The sequence below is a fragment of the Guyanagaster necrorhizus genome (assembly GCF_019112545.1).
Source record: "Guyanagaster necrorhizus MCA 3950 unplaced genomic scaffold BT62scaffold_4, whole genome shotgun sequence".
Classification (NCBI taxonomy): domain Eukaryota; kingdom Fungi; phylum Basidiomycota; class Agaricomycetes; order Agaricales; family Physalacriaceae; genus Guyanagaster; species Guyanagaster necrorhizus.
This window is the reverse complement of record NW_025064883.1, coordinates 63,808-82,568: the sequence shown is the minus strand read 5'-3', so window position 1 is coordinate 82,568 and position 18,761 is coordinate 63,808. Positions and strand designations below refer to the sequence as shown.

The window sequence follows — 18,761 nt, the reverse complement described above, 5'->3', positions numbered from 1 at the left end:
TGACAGAAGCAAAGCAGTCACATGCTGTACAGCAACGACTAAGCGTTGGCCGTGAGGCATACTGCCCTCATGGAAACGAGAGGGCCTGCGCTGGGATCGAATGGAAGGTCGACGGTAAACATTACGTCGCTACGGTCACCATTTAGGTATACCGGTAGATTGACCAAGTTCTGTCTACTTGAGTCGTCTGACTGCACCCACCGAATTTGCGACGCATTCAGCCGAACAATCTCGCCATCATTGAGTACCAATTTGTCGGTCGCCCACGACGCACCTTCCAATGCAAGCCCTGTGGTCAACAGTGTCAACACTACTTCTTCTCATAGGAGTAGAGACCGTACCGTCAACAATGAAGGCTTCGGGGTCATTCACTTTCTCAATATCGAGCCTCAAGGTAAGGGTTTCTAGACTCCATCTTTTCCGGTGTGCAACAGCTTGCCGAGTCGCCGTAACATATGCCTCGGGGAAGAAGAGTCCGCCAAGCCAAACTTCGACATCGTTCAAGTTCTGCAGCTCGACGATACTATCGAGTTGATTCAGTCGTCGAGAAAAATTGGCAATCCATCCAGAGGCAACCATTGCCTTGGGCACTTTGTACTGCCGCCAGTGATTGGGAATGATGCCTATGTTCGGCATCAACAAAAGTTCAGTCCCCGATTAAATACAACTCCATACCTTTGGTCAAAGAACTCATAAGGCTTCGTAAGTGGTTGGTTTGCTTCAACTCTCCTTGACAAACTTTGACCACATCTGTAAGATCCCTGCGAACTTGTATGAGTAGGCGGCGACCAATATCGCCCTCTCTAGCGAAGAGACGATACAATGGGTCCTGGCTGTCATTCCCTTGCTGAGGAAGAATATTGAATTTCTGAGAGAAGATTAGTATACGGGCGAATAGAAACCAGAAGCATACTCACAAAAGGCACTTGAGAAAGCCATTCTTGGCAGCGGTCAAGAAGAGACCGCATCCAGGCTGGTTGCTGGGACGTTTGAGATTTGGTTGAGGCAGCGAGGGTAACATCATCATCATCGTCTGCTAGCATTCGCATCTTCCTCAGCTTGCCAAGCAACTCGTTTCCTATGTAAATGGGCATCAACGTTTGAATATCGTCCGGAGAATAGTCATCGTACCTTGGGCAATAGCAATCACACGTTCTGCGCTTGGAGGAAGGCTAAGCCAAGAGGGAGGTTCACGGTCAGGCAAGCCCTGCGCCCACAACAAGAAGTGCTCCATCTTAGTGCCATCAGGAACACCTAGAACTTGTCCGCCGCCTACGCTTGGAACCAAATCAAAGTTGACATTATACGCCGCTGGGGTAAATAATCCGTCAACGAATGAATCCAGAATTCTCTGGTCGAAGTCGCTATCAACTCGGCCGCCATACACAGACTGTTTGACCAGTGTGCGCAAAGCATCCCAGGGTATTGTAACGGGATCGATGTTTGTACGGCCCTTGGAGACACCGGATAACCAAGTGTCCATCGTAGTGAACGCCGACGACATATCGGAGTCGTTGAAGTCGTAGGATTTACTCCAACCAAGAGGAACGTAGCGAAGACGCTCTTGGACAATGGCATGGAACCAGGCCAACAGGAAATAGAGACGAATTTTTTCAGCAGGCCCGTGAGACAAACGAGAGGACGATATGCTGCGAAGAGAGTCAAGGAGATTGGCTTTGATACCCGGGGGTGGCTCGTTTATAATTAAACGGGATTGACGCAGAAGATTGACTGGAATAGATGGACTGGCTTCCATTGTGAGGAAAAGGCGGAAGTTGCGGTTCGGATTCAGCGTTTGCAACTTCTTCTCCAACTGTCCCAGCCACGATGGAGCAAGATGGACGTTCTTTAGGAGAACCCATGAACCTTGTCGGGCTGCCGCCGCAATTGCTTGATCTGCCAGGCCGAAACCTTCTTGGGAGCCCATTGCGACAGAAGAAGAGCGAGCGCCCGTATTCTTTATTAAGTTCTCCACTCGGTAACTGGCATCATATCCGGGGACAGAAATCAATGCCAGCGGCGTCGCAGCTGGAACTTCGTCATTAACCATGGTTCCAAGGTCATAATCAGATACAGATGATAACTCGGTGTTGAATACAAGACGGACAAATTGGGCAGTTGCTTGCAAGAGACGGTCAGGTCGTAGACATTTGATGATCAGCATGGATCGAATGGCTTCCACAGCCGCTAAAGCCAAAATCAGTACTGGATGCTTAGATTAACAGGGATTAAACCTACGCGTGCTGGGTTCCCAAGGAGTAGGAACGGACTGCTCTGGATGGTGAGACTGCAAGAATGGCAACCAATTGCTTTCGTGCTCGATAATATGGTTCTGGACCGGCTTGAAGATAGACTGTTTAGCATAAGTTTCCAAACGCAAGGCTTGGTCGGCAGAAAGGATGGCACTTGGAGGAGTGATGCCTGCTATGCTGTTGACTGAAGGGACAACGTTGTCCGCACTTTCCAACAAGAACTCCATTTCGTCTGTGATTTCTTCTACACCTCGTAGCTTGACTTGAGCCAAAAGGACAGCAAGCATGACGTGGTCACGATAGAGAAGGGCCCGAGAGGTCCTCTTGTATACCACTAGGAAAAGATCGTTCAGAAGAATATCTCGACGCTGGCTATGATCCGTCACACTCTTCAGATTTGGGTTGTGGTGAAGGATGTAATCAAAGATATCAAGGAAGAAGCGCAGCGAGAATTGATAGAAGTGGTTGACAAGATTCAGCTGCTCCAACACAAAGAAAACTGCACTGCAAGCTTGCGCCAAGGGCAGATACTCGGCAGTGACTTCCTCTACCTCCTTCATGACAACATCGGTCTCTTCAACCTTGGAGGTAATATCGGCGGCTTCTCGTTTTAAAGTCTCCAAAGTGTCAATGACCTTGTCATCATCAAGAATGTTTCCTGATGATTCGTTCAGCGCTTGCAGAAGCAATTTCTCCAATGTTCGAAGTCGAAGACGGAATTCGCCTTGAATCTTCATCAAGTCCGTGCGCTTTCGTTCCGTGTCGGGACGTTCCACTTTGAGAACTTGATCCAAGGATTGACTTTGAAGACTGCTACGAGTCATGGTGAAGTTGACAAATGTGACACGGCTACAGATATCGGGAGAAAATTCGACAGAGGGATCTCGCGTAGAAAGAAACATGGTGAATGAAGGCGAGAAATCGATGTCCTGACTTCCTAGACGAATGAGCACTCGGCCTCCGGTACGCCTAATTTCCTTGTTGAGAACAGCGTTCAGGATGGGATCGAGGTGTTCCACATCCTGTATAAGAAGCGGGTTTCCAAATCGAAGGGCGCTCTCCAGGACCTTGAGGAATGCCTCGTCCAAGAAACTTGTCACGGTGATCTTCCGTTCCTTGTACTCGTTCAGAAGGAAAGTCGTTGCTTGTCCCGTAGGATCTATGATCAAAGGATAACGGTTGAAGCGTTTCAACATGACAGCATTCTCCGTAGTGAGATTGTCCGCAGGCAGTGACCTCGATTGCCAGCTCAACCTGTCATCTGCAGTGGAGAGATACTCTGTGAGCGACAGCTCTGGTTTGAACTTAACGTTAGCATCGGAAAGGTGGTTAGACCACTCTTGCCACATGACTTCACGGTAGTGTTGGTCGAAAAATCCTCCATAAGCCAAAAATCCGGCCGACAGAAGAACATCGCCAACAATAGTGGACATTTCGGCATCGAATGCACGGCTGCCACTTTCCCATCGACCACGTTCCGATGACAGACTCTCCAACAACTTCATACTGCGATCGACCTTGCTTTGCACCCGCTCCATCTCTGACTTTATGGCCTGTGTCTCGCTGATCAGCAACGCATACTCCTCTTTGTATCGTGCAATCTTCGCCTCGAGCTCTGAAATCATTTGAATGATTGCACCGGCCTGCTTTTTTGTTGTCTCTGCTTGTTTCTCCAACGACTGTACCTCGTTGCGGAGTGGCTCGACGCGATCAAGAATTTCAGAAAAATGAACCTGGGCCAAAGCCCACTTGACTAGAGGGCCACATGCTTTGCTGGCGCGTTGCACGGTTTCGAAGTTGTACGAAGGCCGACTCAGGAAGTCTCTCTTCATGATGTCTCGAAGATGCTTGGTCATCTGGGTAGTAGTGTCAAAGTTGACAATGCGCTGGATGAAGTCGTCCCGACGGATAATTCCTTGCACGGTGCGCCAGCTGTCAATTCTGTGACCAAGAATTGTGCAAACGGACTCCATCGCCAATTTAACGGCTTCCGGTGGATTAGCCATGGTTCGAACTTCCTGCAGATGCTGTCGCTTGATATTACTGACAGCGGCTTGTGCATCAAGCACCGCAGGTTCTGCATTAGCTAGATCTGCCGTTGCGATGGCACGGCGCTGCTCGATGTGCTTATCCTGCTCGACCAAAGCTGCTTGAATTTCAATGGAAGCGGCCTTCTTCTGCTCGGCTTCCTGCTGGTCAGATACCATACGCTTAAGCTTTTCATTAGCTTCCGCATCCTTAGCCTCGAGTTGCGACCGCTTAATGGCAAGACTTTTGCGCAGCTCCTCGACCTGGGTTACAGTATCTCTGAGCTTGTCAAGACCCACGTGAAGGTGGCGCTGCTGTTCCTCCAGCTCGTCACGCTTTTCGGTATACAAACGGACATAGTGGTTGATGCTAATTGAGAACACGTGTCAGACTGAGAGGAGAGCAAAACAAACTACGACATACAAATCGAGGTAATGACGAGGTGTGACATAATTGTATCGACCTTGACGGCGGGACAAACGTTGATTGATCTGGTGTAGGGAAGAGTGGACATGGACCAAAGCATTCACAACTGCGGTGCGGTGGATTGGAGGCATAGAGAGACCGCGGTAGGCGATCGGGAAATGAGCCGGAGGTACGTATGTTGAAAGATCGAGGTCCAGGTTATGGGTGAACTCCATACCCACTTGATAGAAGGCCTGATCTGACCAATCTCCGAACCAGTCCAGGACGCAACGATTGAATAGGGCGGGAGATGTGGCAGCTCTAGACGCCAGACCGTTCTCGGGAGGATTCATGGTAAACACGACGTGAAGATTTCGTGCAACTTGCTGAGTAAACCAACGATACAATTCTTCATGGGAATCCAGCATTAAGCCATCGCGCTGGGAACCTTCTTTGCAAGCAGTCATCAAAGCAGCATGCTCGTCACCTTCGAAGAGACCTGGTACTTCGGCATTGGCTAGAAGTGTGTTCATCCTTTCCAAAAACCCGGAGTCCAAGACGTTGGACTCGTCCATGATAAAACAGATTTTTTCACCTTTGCATCCAGCCCGGCGGAGGACGACTCGAAGATCTTCGTCGAAGTCATCGCCCGTATACTTGTTAGACACCTTGATTTGAAAGATGCTCAGTCCATTCATCCAAGCGACAAAACGCGATAATGTGGTCTAGTGAAGATTAAGTTACTGTTTAATGAGCAGAAACAGTAGAGAAATACCTTTCCACTTCCGCTAACTCCGATGAGCAGAAGATGTCCTTGAATTTGACGGAAGACTCGGTCGATACGGAGAACGTGATCCAACACGTCGTTGAACAAGACAAGAGGAACATCGAGCTCTTCTTCATAGAAAACTCTAAGGCGGGCTTTAGTATATTCACGGAGTGTATCTCGATCAACGGGAATATAATCCTTGGAGGTCCAATTCGAAAAGAGGATTGGTCGGCTCAGAGCTTCTTCGCGATTGATGGTAGGGAAGTGCTCCATAGCAGCTGCATCAATATTTTCATCTGTCCATTGCCGCTCCTCTTCAGTGACTAGACGATCTTGAAACAGCCGTAACGCTTCATGGGCCCATACGCGCACTAACCCTTCGACTGACAATATTTCCAACGGTCGGATTGCCTCGTACATGCCTCGTACCCATCGTGTCAGCTCCCGTGGACTGTACACATAGTGTGCTTGAATATCGGTGGTAAATCGTTTTTGAGATGCCAAATAGAAAGCAACCATGGCATCGGTAAGAGGATCTGCATAGGCGCGCAAGTTGGGAACAACTTTCAGAGCAGCGCGGTTATAAGTGCCATAGATTTGTTTCAAGGACACTTCACCAGGATAATCCACCATAACTAATGGTGCATGACGTAAGAATCGGTGACTGAGGGGAACACGTCCGGGATCGGTGGGAGGATTGCAGGCTCCTACAAACTGGATACGTTCGAGTTTCACCCAACACATATCACTGGCACGCCAATATCCCCCACTTTCAACCAGCTGACGGATGAAAGAGATGACACGTTGAGTGCCGTACTTGTCGGCTGCTGGTAGATTAATTTCGTCGCAGAATACAACCAGCCATCGACCAATCTGCATAGGTGCCAAAATGACCCCATTGGGGGTTTTGCGATACTCACAATACTGCTCGAACGTTTTGAGGATGAGCTCTGGGGTCGTTGCACTGGAGAAGTTCAGGCCTACAACTTCCATGTCGGGAAGTTTCCTCAAGGCGCTGAAAAGGGTCATGGTTTTTCCGGATCCAGGAGGTCCGCAAAGCATTAGAGGTTTATGCTCTGAGAGCCAAGAATATAACACTTCTTCATGGCGCACGGTGTCCATAGTGGGGACGACCTGATCGGAGGCGGTTACGGCATGGGCCTCGATTTCTATAACGGGGACTCGAGACTGCCAAGCAACCCATTCACCATTAGCCACCTGGACGTCGAAGTCTATGAGAGAACTACCAGGTCCAAGAGGAGGTAGATCGATGCCGGTCTGGTTTCTGAGGTAATCGCCCATTTCAGCGCGTAGATCTAACTTCGCATCCCCAGAGAAGGCCCAGATGATGCTGACGAGTAAGCGCTTTGTAACGTACTGCTCTATACGTTCCAAAGACAAGGGGAAGTCAGAATGCTGGAAGTTGTACTCGATGATGTTTCGGACAGTCTTGTTGAGAAGAGAAAAAAGAGTGTTGAGAGCACGAGTGACCGTATAGTCCATGATATGCTCGATAGATTCGGCGAATTTGAGTGCTGAACTGACGAGATCCCCTTCGGCGAAATAGCGCTCCAAAATAGAGGCAACCTGCTTTTGTGTAACCAAATTCGCAGTAGCGGCATTGTCAGATACTGGAATCTCACTGCGTCGTGCAAGTAAATCGCCAGCCTCATCGTCATCGGCGTCAAGAGCAACAGACGACAGCGTGGTAAGATAATGACGATAGACCATAGAAGGTTCTACGACATCCCCTGAGAACCAAATCATACCGCAACGGCTGACTGTAGCGAGTGTCGCATATTTGAGGTGCTCCACTTCGAACATGATTCTCACGTTCGGGGGTAGATTGAGCCGCTCTCCGTTCGGCAACGTAAGCAGTTTGTTATCGTCGAGCACACTACGGAAATACGTTAGCTTGAGCCAAGGGTGGATCATGAAACCAACCTGTTCAGATTCTCCACCCATTCAGGATCAACATCACCATCAAAGATAATCCAATGTCTCTTGCCACTCTCCCCACGCACATCGTCCACAATCTTGCGAAGGATGTGGGTAAAGAGGCCATCATTCCACTCTCGAGTAGTCGCATCTAAGGTACCGTACAGAGTATCCTTATGCATGGCTTTAGGATCAATGACATAAGAAACTCCTTCGATGCCATCGAGTCTCTCCAAAGCTGCGAGTAAGACTTGCCAAGCATTGGTTTTCCCACTGCCAGATGGCCCGACCATCATCAGTCCATGTTGAATCTTTTGAATTTGATAGAGTTGCAAAATTTTAGAAATCCATAGATCACCATCAACCAGTCGCCGTTCAGAACAAACTTTTATGATCTGTTCCCGTAATGCGTCCAGATCAACAGGCATGTAATCAACACCCGGGAACACATCAGCCAAAAGGCTAGAGAATGATTAGATGTTCAGCCAAAACTGTAGTCATAAACGACGAGCTTACTTGGTAAGAAGGGGAACATCCTCAGCAACCAGCTTAGGCACTATAGTCTCTGTGACACTCTGAATTAAGATGATCTGCTCCGAGATAGCATCCGAGAGGCAGACCGCCTCAGAATCGTCCTCAGACGCTCGGACTGATTGCAGACGTTCTCGTTTGAGGATACCCGCACTAGCGAGGACCGCTTTAAGCGCACGCAATCCGAAGTCATAGTGAGGTTGCGGAGACAGCTGCTCGTCACAAAGATTGAAGAATGGCACAATTTTAGACGCTAACGATTCCGCGGTACGGAAACCTTGAGAAAACAACATGACTTGAGCGATCAACTCTCGATCAGGCCGGGTCATTGCCATTCTAGAAAGAAACATCAGAGCACTACGCCGGTAGATCAGAAAATGAACCTACGGTCGAAAGAGTTTGGTCAGATTAGGAGGAAGCTGAGAACGGCCAGCATAGTTGGGATTGGTCGTGATGAAGATCCCTACAACCAATATATCAGTTGTGGCTACACCCCATATAAAACCGCTCACCGATATTCTTGTTGATCTTAAGGTTTTTCCCAACTAGTTCTATCTCTGTGTTTGGGTTCTTGGCCAAAGACACCAAGCCTTGCTGGATACTTTGAACTTGCTGCGAGACTGCACTAAGAATTCGCTCTTCCAAACGATTGAACTCATCAAAGCAACCCCAGGCACCGACTTGACACAGTCCAACAAAAATACGACCCATTGCCTGGAAATCGAAAGTCTCGTCGCAACAAAAGACAAGCACGAAGCGGCCCAGCTGCACGCCCAACGCTTTAACAGACTCTGTTTTACCTAGCATTGACGGTTAGGATTTCCAGATAACAGGACAAACAACATACCTGTGCCGGCGGGACCGAATGGAGCGCCGCCAAGTTGGTTATATAGCGCCTGTGTCAGGGTGAGGTAGACGCGATCGGTAAGTGGTGTTTGAACAAGTCGATCAGGAACACCAAGGTACTCCCATCCATAAGGGAAAGAAGCATCAGCGGCCTTAATGGAAAGCTTCTCCAAGGGGTTCTCGATTGTCCTGTCGAGGTAAAAGCGCATCTGATACAGCCAGGTGAAACCTTTAGGATCGAGCACATTCTGTTGGATAAGCGAACGCGTGACATCTCGCTGGTGCACTAGCTCTGTGATGAGATGTTCACATTTTCGCCGAGTGACAGGACTCAGTTCCTGCAAAACGATGTCAGCAAGTAGATCCAATGCTTGGTGTACAGTGTCCAATGGTGCATCTGGGGTAGCTCCCGACTCCAAGGCGTCTTCAACAGATGATGTCCATACAACTTGTACTGCAAGTGTAACAAGTTGAGCAGGATACTTCTCCATCCAGGCCATCAGTGGATCCATAAATAACTTGGAGCCAGAGCCATAAAACGTTTGCAGTTTTATAACGGCATCCGTGAGTAGGTTGGCAAGTGACAACCTCATCATCGTCTCAATTCTTGCCAGCCAATCGTTGATCTTGGGATGGTCAGCTAATAAAATTGGCTCCGTGAACATGACCTCCTCTCCCGCCCTAGATGCCATCCCTTGTATCTGACTTAACTCCTCGTCAAGCTTGATGGTGGAGATACCGGCAAACATTTTCTTCAGATGTTTCATGATCCGAAGAATATCTTTGCTGTTACCAATAATCTCGAGTAAATCTTCATCGCCAACAAAGTAGAAGCGGGGAAATGATGAACGCTCCCGTTCCAGATACTCTCCAAGAGCCTTCTGAATCTTGTTCAGTAGGTCTGCCAAACGTTCCAAACTTTTCTGGATGCCTTGAATGTTCATGACGTCGATGACGAAAGGGGACTTGTAGACCTTCTTCATCACGGTGAGAAACTCGGAGTTGATATTCTGGAACCGAGCGCTCTCGACAGGAAGAAGGTGCTTGATGTCGGCGCTGCCCGAAAATATACCCTCAAGATAAACCCATTGGCGCTGAACGTCAATCCAGACATCTGTATAAAGCATTAAGACGAAGAAGCTCTCTAGTCAAAGGATACGTACCGAAGAGAACATGAATTCGATTGAGCTTTTCCTCCCAAGAACCGGCCTCCTCTTCAAAGACTATAGGTAACGTTGGCGTTTAGTCCACCGGGAGATGCCTAAGACCTCCTCACCTTTATAATATGGGGACAACTTCATTGCAGTCAAGGAGCTTAAGTTTTCGCTGCACTTATTAAAAAGGTCATCCCATCCTCTGTACAATATAATGAGCATGTGACTCTTGAATCAAAAAAAAGAAAAACTTCACATGCCTGATCAAGCGGCATTTGTTCTGGTAATTGACAAGGTCAAGGGTGTAGTTGGTCCATATCTCCTTGACTTGCTTGATGTATTCTTCAAGAGCCATCTGGTCATTCATGAGGACAATGTTGTGAGCATCATAGCCAAGCTAACCTCTCCTTGAGCCTGAATGATAACCTCTTTAATGATCGTTTCGTTCTTTTTGAGGTCCAAATCGTAAACATGACCGAGTGTCATCCTAAATAATGAATGAGAGATGTGAGAATCAGATGTGAATTGAGGGAAACGTACAAGGTCAGGCTAATCTGCGCTGGGAGCCTCAGCACTTTGAACAGCTGCTTCCAATGCCTATCCTTCAGCGCCTCTGATTTGAGCTCTGACACGATGGCATTGGATTTCAACAACCCCCTCAAAACATCCTGGACGTATTCAAAAGCGGCATACTGCCTCATCCTCGTGGGCATCTCCTTTGTAGAAGACAAGAGTCCGTCTATACGCTGCCGTAACTTGCGCGGCTGCACGGTAGCCCAAGCGATATCCCGTAGTTCAGATATTTGATTCCAGATACCAGACAAAGCTGTCCACACTGCCTTGAGATCACGTAACTCCTCAAAAACAGGCTCTAGTCGCGTGTGTCGTGTCAGCTCGAGGTCCAGTGCCTCCTTTGCCTTACAAACGAGATCGTACTCCTCCTGAACGCGAGTTAGTTTATTCTCAAAGACGCCGATGGCATTCATGGCGGTATCGGCGCGCATATTACCCTGCACGGGCCGCGTCTGCTCCCATTCCACCAGAAGGTCATTGATCTTGTTCTCGACAATCTTGTCCTCGGCAACAATCTTCAGCTGCAATCCAGCTAAAGAGAAATATGAGGGAAGACGAAGTAGATCTAGTAACGGTGGATGTACCTAGCTGCTCCTGTATGGAATCATTCTTTCGCTTCAATATCTCGTTGTATGCGCTCCACTCTCCTCTAAGTTGGTCGCTGTAAAGCCAATCATCAGGAAACTGATATCTGAACCGTTCTAATGTCTTCTCTCCATTGGTGCAGAGTTCTATCATGGAACCCCATGTTTTGGTTTTCTTTTTCAGGTCTTGCACGAAGGTGATGAAAGTGACGGCTGCCGCCGTCGACGAATTTGCTGGAGCAAATACCTGAAAAGAATATCGTCTTGAGCAGAAGTACTGCAATGCTTGGGGCGAGTACTGACCTCCATGCTAGAAAGGCGTTGACGCGTCCAGGCAAGTGGGAGAAAAGTGAGACTGCACTGCTTTGGCCTTGTTGGCACGTGAAGCACTTGCCACCGTCCACGACCTCCTTCATCTTTGTTCCATCTTCATATTATTTGTTCGTCATGTCTGGTCGCCAGCAGCGTGTGATGGTGCAGCCCATCGTGAGTTTTTCGCTGTGGCCTTGCTCGACTGTTGACAATGGTTCTCCAGAATGTAATTTTCAAAAATCTTCAACAGGTGCGTTGCCAACCATGTCTTCAAGTATCTGTATTGACCTCAGATGCTGACGCAGCGAACAAAAGTCGTCATTTGGCTATACGACAACATCGACATGCGGATTGAGGGTCAAATTATTGTACGTCTAGGACATCTCTCGTCTTGCCATCAGTTGTGTCTTGATCATTCCGGCAAGGGCGATGAATAACGCACTCCTCGTTGGGCTGAGCTCCCCGCGGGCATATTCATACATCTTTGTGGTTTTATTATGTGCTCAAACTTACTGCCTTTCTTCCTACAGGGTTTCGATGAATTCATGAACCTGGTCATCGACGACGCCGCCGAAATTTTCGTCAAAGATGCCCAACCCCGAAAAGAACTTGGTTTGTGTTTTTTTTTCCCTCATCAGTCAAGTTTCTCACCCTCCGGTCGCAGGACGTATTCTACTCAAAGGAGACAATATTACACTGATACAGCAGGTAGTATGAACGATGTTGTAAATGTTTTCATTTGCCTGTATTATATATATAACTACCAAAAAAATTACAAGTTGTAAATGGGAAGGAGGTGCGACAAATTCAGGGATTGACGACAGAGAGGGCATTCGGCCTAAAGACGTATTTAGGATATCACATTTTGTCGTCACGCAAGCGAACGTACCTTTTCTCTACCCCAGCCAACAATACATGTCCAACAAAATAAATGTCCGCATTCTGTAGCACAGCTATCGGTTCTCTCTTCGAGACACAGTGTACAATTTCTCCCAGCCCTCAACGCATCGGGTATTGACGATATATCCAATGCCGTCCCGCCATCTTCCTCAGTGAGCCTTGAGGTGTCTGCTTCGAGATCAGCGGGCCCAATGAGACTTGATATAGCGCGGTCATCCAGGAAACTCTCCTGTGAGCTCGAGATATTCGTTCCCACCGGTTCCTTCTCCTTTTTTGCAGATGGCTCTTCCGATGCAAATCGCTGTTTCAAAGACGTCGCCAAACGATGAAGGAGTCTGATTGTTAACAGTATACCTAGCAGAGAGTATGAGGGTGGTCGAATATCGGGATTATCAGGTATGGATGATAGCTAAGCCCCGTCATCAGCCAGGGAATAGAATAAAAACACTCTCACTTACATGTCTGATACCCAGAATTCGTTTCACTAGACTATAGTATGTCGCAGAAAAGTAGAATATGGCCAGATTGACTTCGGTTAGTACCTGCAACGTCGAAGGAAGACCCTTAAGTATGGAAGCCAATGTGGGATGGCTTGACATCGACACAAATTCTGTGGCTCGGGATAGAATGTACGGAGGAACCGTCGGTATGAGTATCAAAGCTAAGCGCAACCACTGCAATGGCGGAGCATGTCCTGTGGCAGCAGAGTACTGCCATATATTGGTATACTCCTCCCCTAATGTCTGAATTCCTTTCCACGTCGCACATTCAGCCAGAGAGATATTGCAGACGCCGGAGACGTACCACGACCTACAGTCATCCCGTAATATACAAACTTCACGAAGAGGTCCACTTCTCTGTCACGTCTTGTCAGCCATCGAGTCCCTAGTGCGATGTGAGAATGCGGTTTCGTGTAAGAAAAAATAGTGAGACATGCCAAGCCATGATCGCAGTACGGAGTCGGTTTGCTCCCTTAGTGACGAGAGATGGTAGAGATCTCGTTGGTGAGCACGAACTGGAAGCAAGCATTATTAGAGGCAACCAGACTGTTGAGCAGCTCTGATACGAACTAATTTGGGCCTGCTGGGCATCGGGAAAGGTGGGGATGCCAGTTGACATGGTAGTTCCAGCAATGCCCAGGCGCGTGACATCTTTTGAACCCGGACTACCACATTGTACCTGGGCCATCTAACTTATCCAGCAGTGAAGAAATGTCCCAATTTCAGCGACGCAAGGAACCGTCCGTGTGGGATAAAAGTCAGTCTTTCCTACTTTCTGGACAGTAGAGCGTAATCTAATTTTTTTTGCAGTGAAGTACGATCCTTTCCTGCTGGTGGACGCTGCATAGATTTATCTGGCATTTCATCATAATTATTTAGGATGGGCGCCGTCATGGGTGCTGGCGTCGGTCTGACCATCGGTTTCATCTTTGGGTCATGGAGCATCTTCCGGTGAGTGGTCCTTGGACGGTATCGAAGACAACATGGCTAATCCCTGTATGCAGGTATGGAGCAGGGACTCGAGGCACACTCTCCACACTCTCGATGTACATGTTGAACAGTGCGGCAACATTTTCCTTCTTCCTTTCCATTGGATCTGTGTGTTTTTCTACCCAAGTCCACCATCGTATTCCACTGACAAGCCGCTGAACAGGTCATTCGTAATGACTCTGCGATTCCGCCTCACCTGGAAGCTCAACTTACGGCTCCAGTTATGATGCTTCGTTCCCGGAACGAGGGTTTGCAGATGATGAAGGCGCGATGGGAGGAAGAATGCAGGCGCAAAAATAACGCTTGAATGGCTTATATTTTTGTCCGTCTCGGTCCACAAATCTTCTTGTATGGGTCAAACTATGTACATATATGCGTATAGTACATATATTCTGAAGTTTCTTGCCCTCGAAGCTCCTATACGTCACGTGTATATCATGACGTCAACACCCGCTTACGCTCATCCCCCTTGACAGAGGACCGCCACCTTGCCACTATACCATGCCTCCGCCGACGAATGTGAAGCTGCTCCTCATTGGCAACTCTTCTGTTGGAAAGTCGTCACTTCTTCTTCGATTCTCTGACGAAACTTGGCTACCAGAGGATGAAGCCTCCGCCACCATTGGTGTCGATTTTCGCGTACACCGTCTCACACTTCGCAACGGTAAACAGGTCAAGCTCAGTATATGGGACACAGCCGGTCAAGAGCGATTTCGGACCATAACTGCCAGCTATTACAGGGGCGCGCAGGGCGTGGTGCTGGTGTATGATGTCAGCAGTAGGGAGAGTTTTGAGGCACTACCGAGGTGGGTAGGGGAGATGGAAACGTATCTAGGCACTGTGACCGAAGGGCCCGTCAGGGTAGTTGTAGGTAATAAGGTCGATAAAGTGCGTATATATAACCCATCGTTCGGTACTTGCACTGACATTATTACAGGAATTTTCGCGCGAGGTGTCCACTGCCGAAGGTCGTGTCTTCGCTGAGCGGATAGGATCCCTGTTTGTGGAGGCCTCGGCAAAGACGTCTATTGGGGTCAACGAGGCGTTTACGGAAGTTGTCGAACGCATCATCGAACGGGGTGTTAGTGGAAGTCCACCGCAACGGACCGACGGCGGCCAAGGTGGCGTCCCAGGTGGCGTGCAGCTCGTTGGTGGAACTTCACAAGAACAGGAAGCCGGAGGGTGTGCCTGCTGACAACCGTGATGACCCTGCCATTGACAGGCACGCTGGTAAGTAGCTCTAACAGAGAACTATGACTGGACTCGTAAATATATACCTTCTCATAGTTTCTCGCATATTTCTATATGTCCATTTCGGTCACGATATTATACCATAATCCTGCTTATCGTTTCTCTCTAATAAAGAGATGCACATGTAACCGTCCACCTCTTGTCACTGCAACAGACAATTTCCGCCTGATCGGTCGCTAAACATCCAAATTTCGTCCAAGTTGCTCATGTTTAAATAACATTGGTGATTTTCTATCTCCTAAAAGTGGTACAGCAGCAACGATTCGATGTCGTTCCAGAAAATTTACTTTATGAAGTGCCACAAAGGTCTACACATCCAAATGTGCGTATATTGACCGGAGATCGGAATAGTCCGGTTGCTCGTCTTTTCCATCTAGCAAACCGTAATAGAAGGTGGTATCTTTCCAAGAATGTTAGTCTAAGAAATGCATATAGAATACAATAGTCATCTTACCTCTGCCGTCATGTTCACGCATAGTGAACCCACCTCCGAGATATCCGAACCTGAATTCAACGTGAGACACAACTTGACTGGTGAAGTTATTTTGACGTGGCGGCTCACCTGTTGTTTGCAGAATCATATTCATAGTCCCAGTCCTCGAAGCGAGGGTTAGTAAGCAGTTCAATAAACAGGACGCGATTCCCAGGGAACATAATGGGGGAAGCTAAGAATGAAAACTTCAGATAAGGGATGGGCAAATCGTAATGGGAGACTTTCCATCCGGTCCGGGCTTAAACCAAGAGCTGCATTGACCGTACCACGCTGTCCGCTTCAGGTATAGCTCGCGATGCTCGTTGAAGTCATCGACGGCCTTGCTGTTTATCGTTATGGTCGTGATATTCTCCATTTGCATCTTCTTGAGAATCTTCATGAAGCAGCCGGTCACTGAAGATTATCCTTGAACACAGTGACATGGACTGAGAGTATGACTCACGTGCTTCGATCATGGGAGCCCCAGATCCATGACCGGTAGGGCCGTGAGGGCCGTAGTACATCAGATACTGTGTAATCAGAACATCGAACTGACGAACGACATGGACGTTGCTTACGTTCGGAACATCTTTGACGGCGAGAGACATATATACATCCACGGGGTACTGGGCCCAGCGATCTTGAACATTTCGGCCTCTGGCGATCAGCGGAAAACGAGGAATGAAACTCGTATCGAAACCTCTATAAAAATATCAGCACCGCAAACTAAACATAAGATAAAATGACGCACGTAGCGCATACAATGATGTCGACCTCAACTTCGTTTCCATCGGCATCGATGAAACCTTTCTCGGTTATCTTCTGGAACATTTTCGTATCCACACGAACATTGGGTTGAAGGAGGGCTTCAAGGTAACCATTCCCGGGTGTAGGTCTCCGACATCCTACAACAAAGTTTTTCGGAACGATAGCATTGATCAAACGTTCATCACCTTGAAGGCGTCTACGCATATCAGCATCAGCGTACTATGGTTGAAACGTAGATTGTAAAATCGGCAATAAAGATTGTAAGAAGAGCTTACGGCAAGTACAGCTTTCTGTTCAGGCGTGCCAATTACAATGAACTTGAATCGTTGATTAAGGTCAGACTACCAACGGGGAGGTTCCTTAACATTATGTTAATAAAAGAAAACTAAGAACATACTTCGATCATCTTCCTATATTTCAATGAATGGTGAGGATCTTCGGCGAAGAGTTTCTTTTGCTCTTCAGTGTCTGACGGCTAGTATTAGTATGGTGAGAATTCATGAAACGAGATTCTTCTAACATCTGAAGTTCGTACCGCCAGGGCCTGCGTATTGCTGGGCAAAAGCAGAAGTAATCCATGTTGGGGAACGAATCCAATGGTATATCTTTTTAGCTTCAGGTTGTATCGTGGCCAAAACCTGTATGCCAGAGCTTCCAGATCCAATGACAGCAACACGCTTGCCCTTATAGTCTAGGTCATTAGGCCAACGTGCGGTGTGGCAAATAACCCCTTTGAAGTCGTGTAGACCTTCAATGTTGGGCCACTTCCAGGCATTTAGAACGCCTGGGCAGCCCGTCAAGACGCGCTTTCAACCCAGCATCGACACTTACCACCAGCATTGATGAAGACATCGCATTCATTTTCGAATTCTTTCGCATCTGGACTCCTGATACGAAGTCTCCATTTCTTCGCGTCGTCGATCCATTCAGCGTGTATGACTTCATGATTTAAATTGATGTACTTTCCCAGGCCGAACCTGGAAATGAGGAAGTCGATTAATTATAAGCTGCGGAAGAACGGAGTCGTGCACTTGTCTACGAGGCTTTTGTAATAAGATTGAATGTCTTCTGCTGTGCCGTAGAACTCGCCCCAGCTGGGATTTGGACACCACGACATCTGCAGTTTCATCGTCGAAGTCAGAGAAGTCAACGAGTACAAAGTGTCGTCGAATGACCTGGTAGTTTACTGAAGGTATATCACATCGACAGCCGGGGTATCTTGGAATATAAATCAAGTCTGTATCTGAGTTCAAATTAAAGGTTGAAAACGAACCTATTCCAAAACCAAGTTCCACCAACGTCAGAACCCATCTCGTAAATCGTCAAGTCGATACCTCTGCCGCGAACTTGGACATCGTGAGCAAGACAGATACCAGATATACCTGCGCCAACAGCAACGACTTTGATAGGTTTGATCTGGAAACTACAAGGTAATAACCTGGACTGAACTGTTACTAAGAAAACGCACTTACATCACCGAAAAGTTGCTCAGGAATTCGATAACCCCTAGCATTCATGGTGGGCCAAGGCTTATCGGATTCGACAGTGGACATTCTAAAAAATAGAGAAAACTAAAGGAATAGTCTGATGCATTTATTTCCTTTTGAACGAAATGTGACCATGTGTACGTGGGAGTCGGGAGAGAGCCTTCCGATCGTTGTGGTCCGCTTGTCGGACTTATCTGACGGAGCGGAACTATGGAATGCAAGACTGGTACACTCTATTTCAAATGATGTGGTGCCTTAGAACCCCTGATACTCCTCTATTACTTTATATGTTAGTTTTCAATTAGCCAATATCTGGACATTGATTAATACTTTTATATAAGGATATTTTGTGTCTTGAAATAATTTATCAAAAACTTTAATAGCAATATTGGCTGATGAAGTCCAGTTTATAGACACACTAAAGAACATATCTCTATCTACTACTAGCTCTGCTCTGTTTTGCTTGCTCATTATACTGAGTGTTATAATTATAGTTATATTAGCTTGTAAAAGTTGGTTGCATACTAAGAGAGAATGTTCTTTTTGAAGAATAGGTGATTATAGATAGATGCAATCTTGAGCAAGATGAGTGTATGATCTATTGTTAAGAACAATGCTTGTCTTATTAGAGGATATTTGTATATATACCTGTATATTTATCTTTTTGATCTTTTACCCTTTTGATTATCACTTATTTCTACTTACTATACATATACATCCTCTGTCATTATCTGCTTATATAGCCTGACCATAGATATCTATATCTCAGTCATTTCATCTATGCTGTATCTGACTGAGATATGTATACTATTACTGTGTCTTCTACTATATCACTCATACTTCTTCATAGATTGTTACTTATATTCTTCTGTTATTAGATTATATACTCTATTGCTTAATACTCAGTCAAGAAGAATACACAGTGGGATTTCAACTCAACTTACTACTATATTACTTACAATACTATACTATAATCTCTATTACCAGCTCTTTTAAACAAT

At 47.1% G+C, this 18,761-nt stretch overlaps 6 protein-coding genes across 6 annotated transcripts; 3 read left to right on the top strand and 3 right to left on the bottom strand.

Moving 5' to 3' along the window:
- Positions 1–38: 38 nt before the first annotated feature.
- On the bottom strand, positions 39–11,389 carry BT62DRAFT_916636 (dynein heavy chain protein 1; the record flags this gene model as incomplete). The annotated part of the gene is made up of 20 exons (XM_043184007.1): positions 39–289; positions 342–623; positions 676–868; positions 918–1,078; positions 1,132–2,187; positions 2,239–4,649; positions 4,704–5,410; positions 5,461–7,351; positions 7,399–7,854; positions 7,909–8,259; positions 8,311–8,386; positions 8,436–8,723; positions 8,771–9,883; positions 9,933–9,992; positions 10,046–10,125; positions 10,175–10,278; positions 10,326–10,410; positions 10,464–11,028; positions 11,081–11,327; positions 11,384–11,389. The coding sequence occupies 20 exons, from the start codon at positions 11,387–11,389 to the stop codon at positions 39–41; spliced, it is 10,383 nt and encodes a 3,460-aa protein (XP_043043610.1).
- A 138-nt stretch (positions 11,390–11,527) lies between these two features.
- On the top strand, positions 11,528–12,212 carry BT62DRAFT_1072232 (Sm-like ribonucleoprotein; the record flags this gene model as incomplete). The annotated part of the gene is made up of 5 exons (XM_043178836.1): positions 11,528–11,566; positions 11,616–11,642; positions 11,698–11,760; positions 11,923–12,004; positions 12,057–12,212. 5 exons carry the CDS (start codon positions 11,528–11,530, stop codon positions 12,107–12,109), a joined length of 264 nt encoding a protein of 87 aa, XP_043043609.1. The 3' UTR covers positions 12,110–12,212.
- BT62DRAFT_978375 (uncharacterized protein) lies at positions 12,165–13,411 on the bottom strand (the record flags this gene model as incomplete). Its single annotated transcript, XM_043189344.1, has 6 exons — positions 12,165–12,230; positions 12,282–12,701; positions 12,751–13,043; positions 13,097–13,177; positions 13,230–13,307; positions 13,363–13,411. 6 exons carry the CDS (start codon positions 13,409–13,411, stop codon positions 12,165–12,167), a joined length of 987 nt encoding a protein of 328 aa, XP_043043608.1.
- Positions 13,271–14,200, top strand: BT62DRAFT_927422 (uncharacterized protein). Its single transcript, XM_043185240.1, has 5 exons — positions 13,271–13,432; positions 13,497–13,553; positions 13,672–13,743; positions 13,797–13,890; positions 13,946–14,200. The coding sequence occupies exons 1-5, from the start codon at positions 13,425–13,427 to the stop codon at positions 14,087–14,089; spliced, it is 375 nt and encodes a 124-aa protein (XP_043043607.1). The 5' UTR covers positions 13,271–13,424; the 3' UTR covers positions 14,090–14,200.
- Positions 14,201–14,249: 49 nt separating this feature from the next.
- BT62DRAFT_984709 (ras-domain-containing protein) lies at positions 14,250–15,185 on the top strand. The gene is made up of 2 exons (XM_043189881.1): positions 14,250–14,670; positions 14,720–15,185. Exons 1-2 carry the CDS (start codon positions 14,284–14,286, stop codon positions 14,975–14,977), a joined length of 645 nt encoding a protein of 214 aa, XP_043043606.1. The 5' UTR covers positions 14,250–14,283; the 3' UTR covers positions 14,978–15,185.
- A 33-nt stretch (positions 15,186–15,218) lies between these two features.
- Positions 15,219–17,908, bottom strand: BT62DRAFT_1072228 (FAD/NAD-P-binding domain-containing protein). Its single transcript, XM_043178835.1, has 14 exons — positions 17,746–17,908; positions 17,547–17,689; positions 17,449–17,491; positions 17,305–17,390; positions 17,105–17,250; positions 16,794–17,057; positions 16,671–16,741; positions 16,549–16,614; positions 16,257–16,492; positions 15,969–16,207; positions 15,752–15,919; positions 15,596–15,698; positions 15,488–15,537; positions 15,219–15,433 (listed from the first exon to the last, which is right to left on the bottom strand). The coding sequence occupies exons 1-14, from the start codon at positions 17,824–17,826 to the stop codon at positions 15,342–15,344; spliced, it is 1,788 nt and encodes a 595-aa protein (XP_043043605.1). The 5' UTR covers positions 17,827–17,908; the 3' UTR covers positions 15,219–15,341.
- Positions 17,909–18,761: the final 853 nt, after the last annotated feature.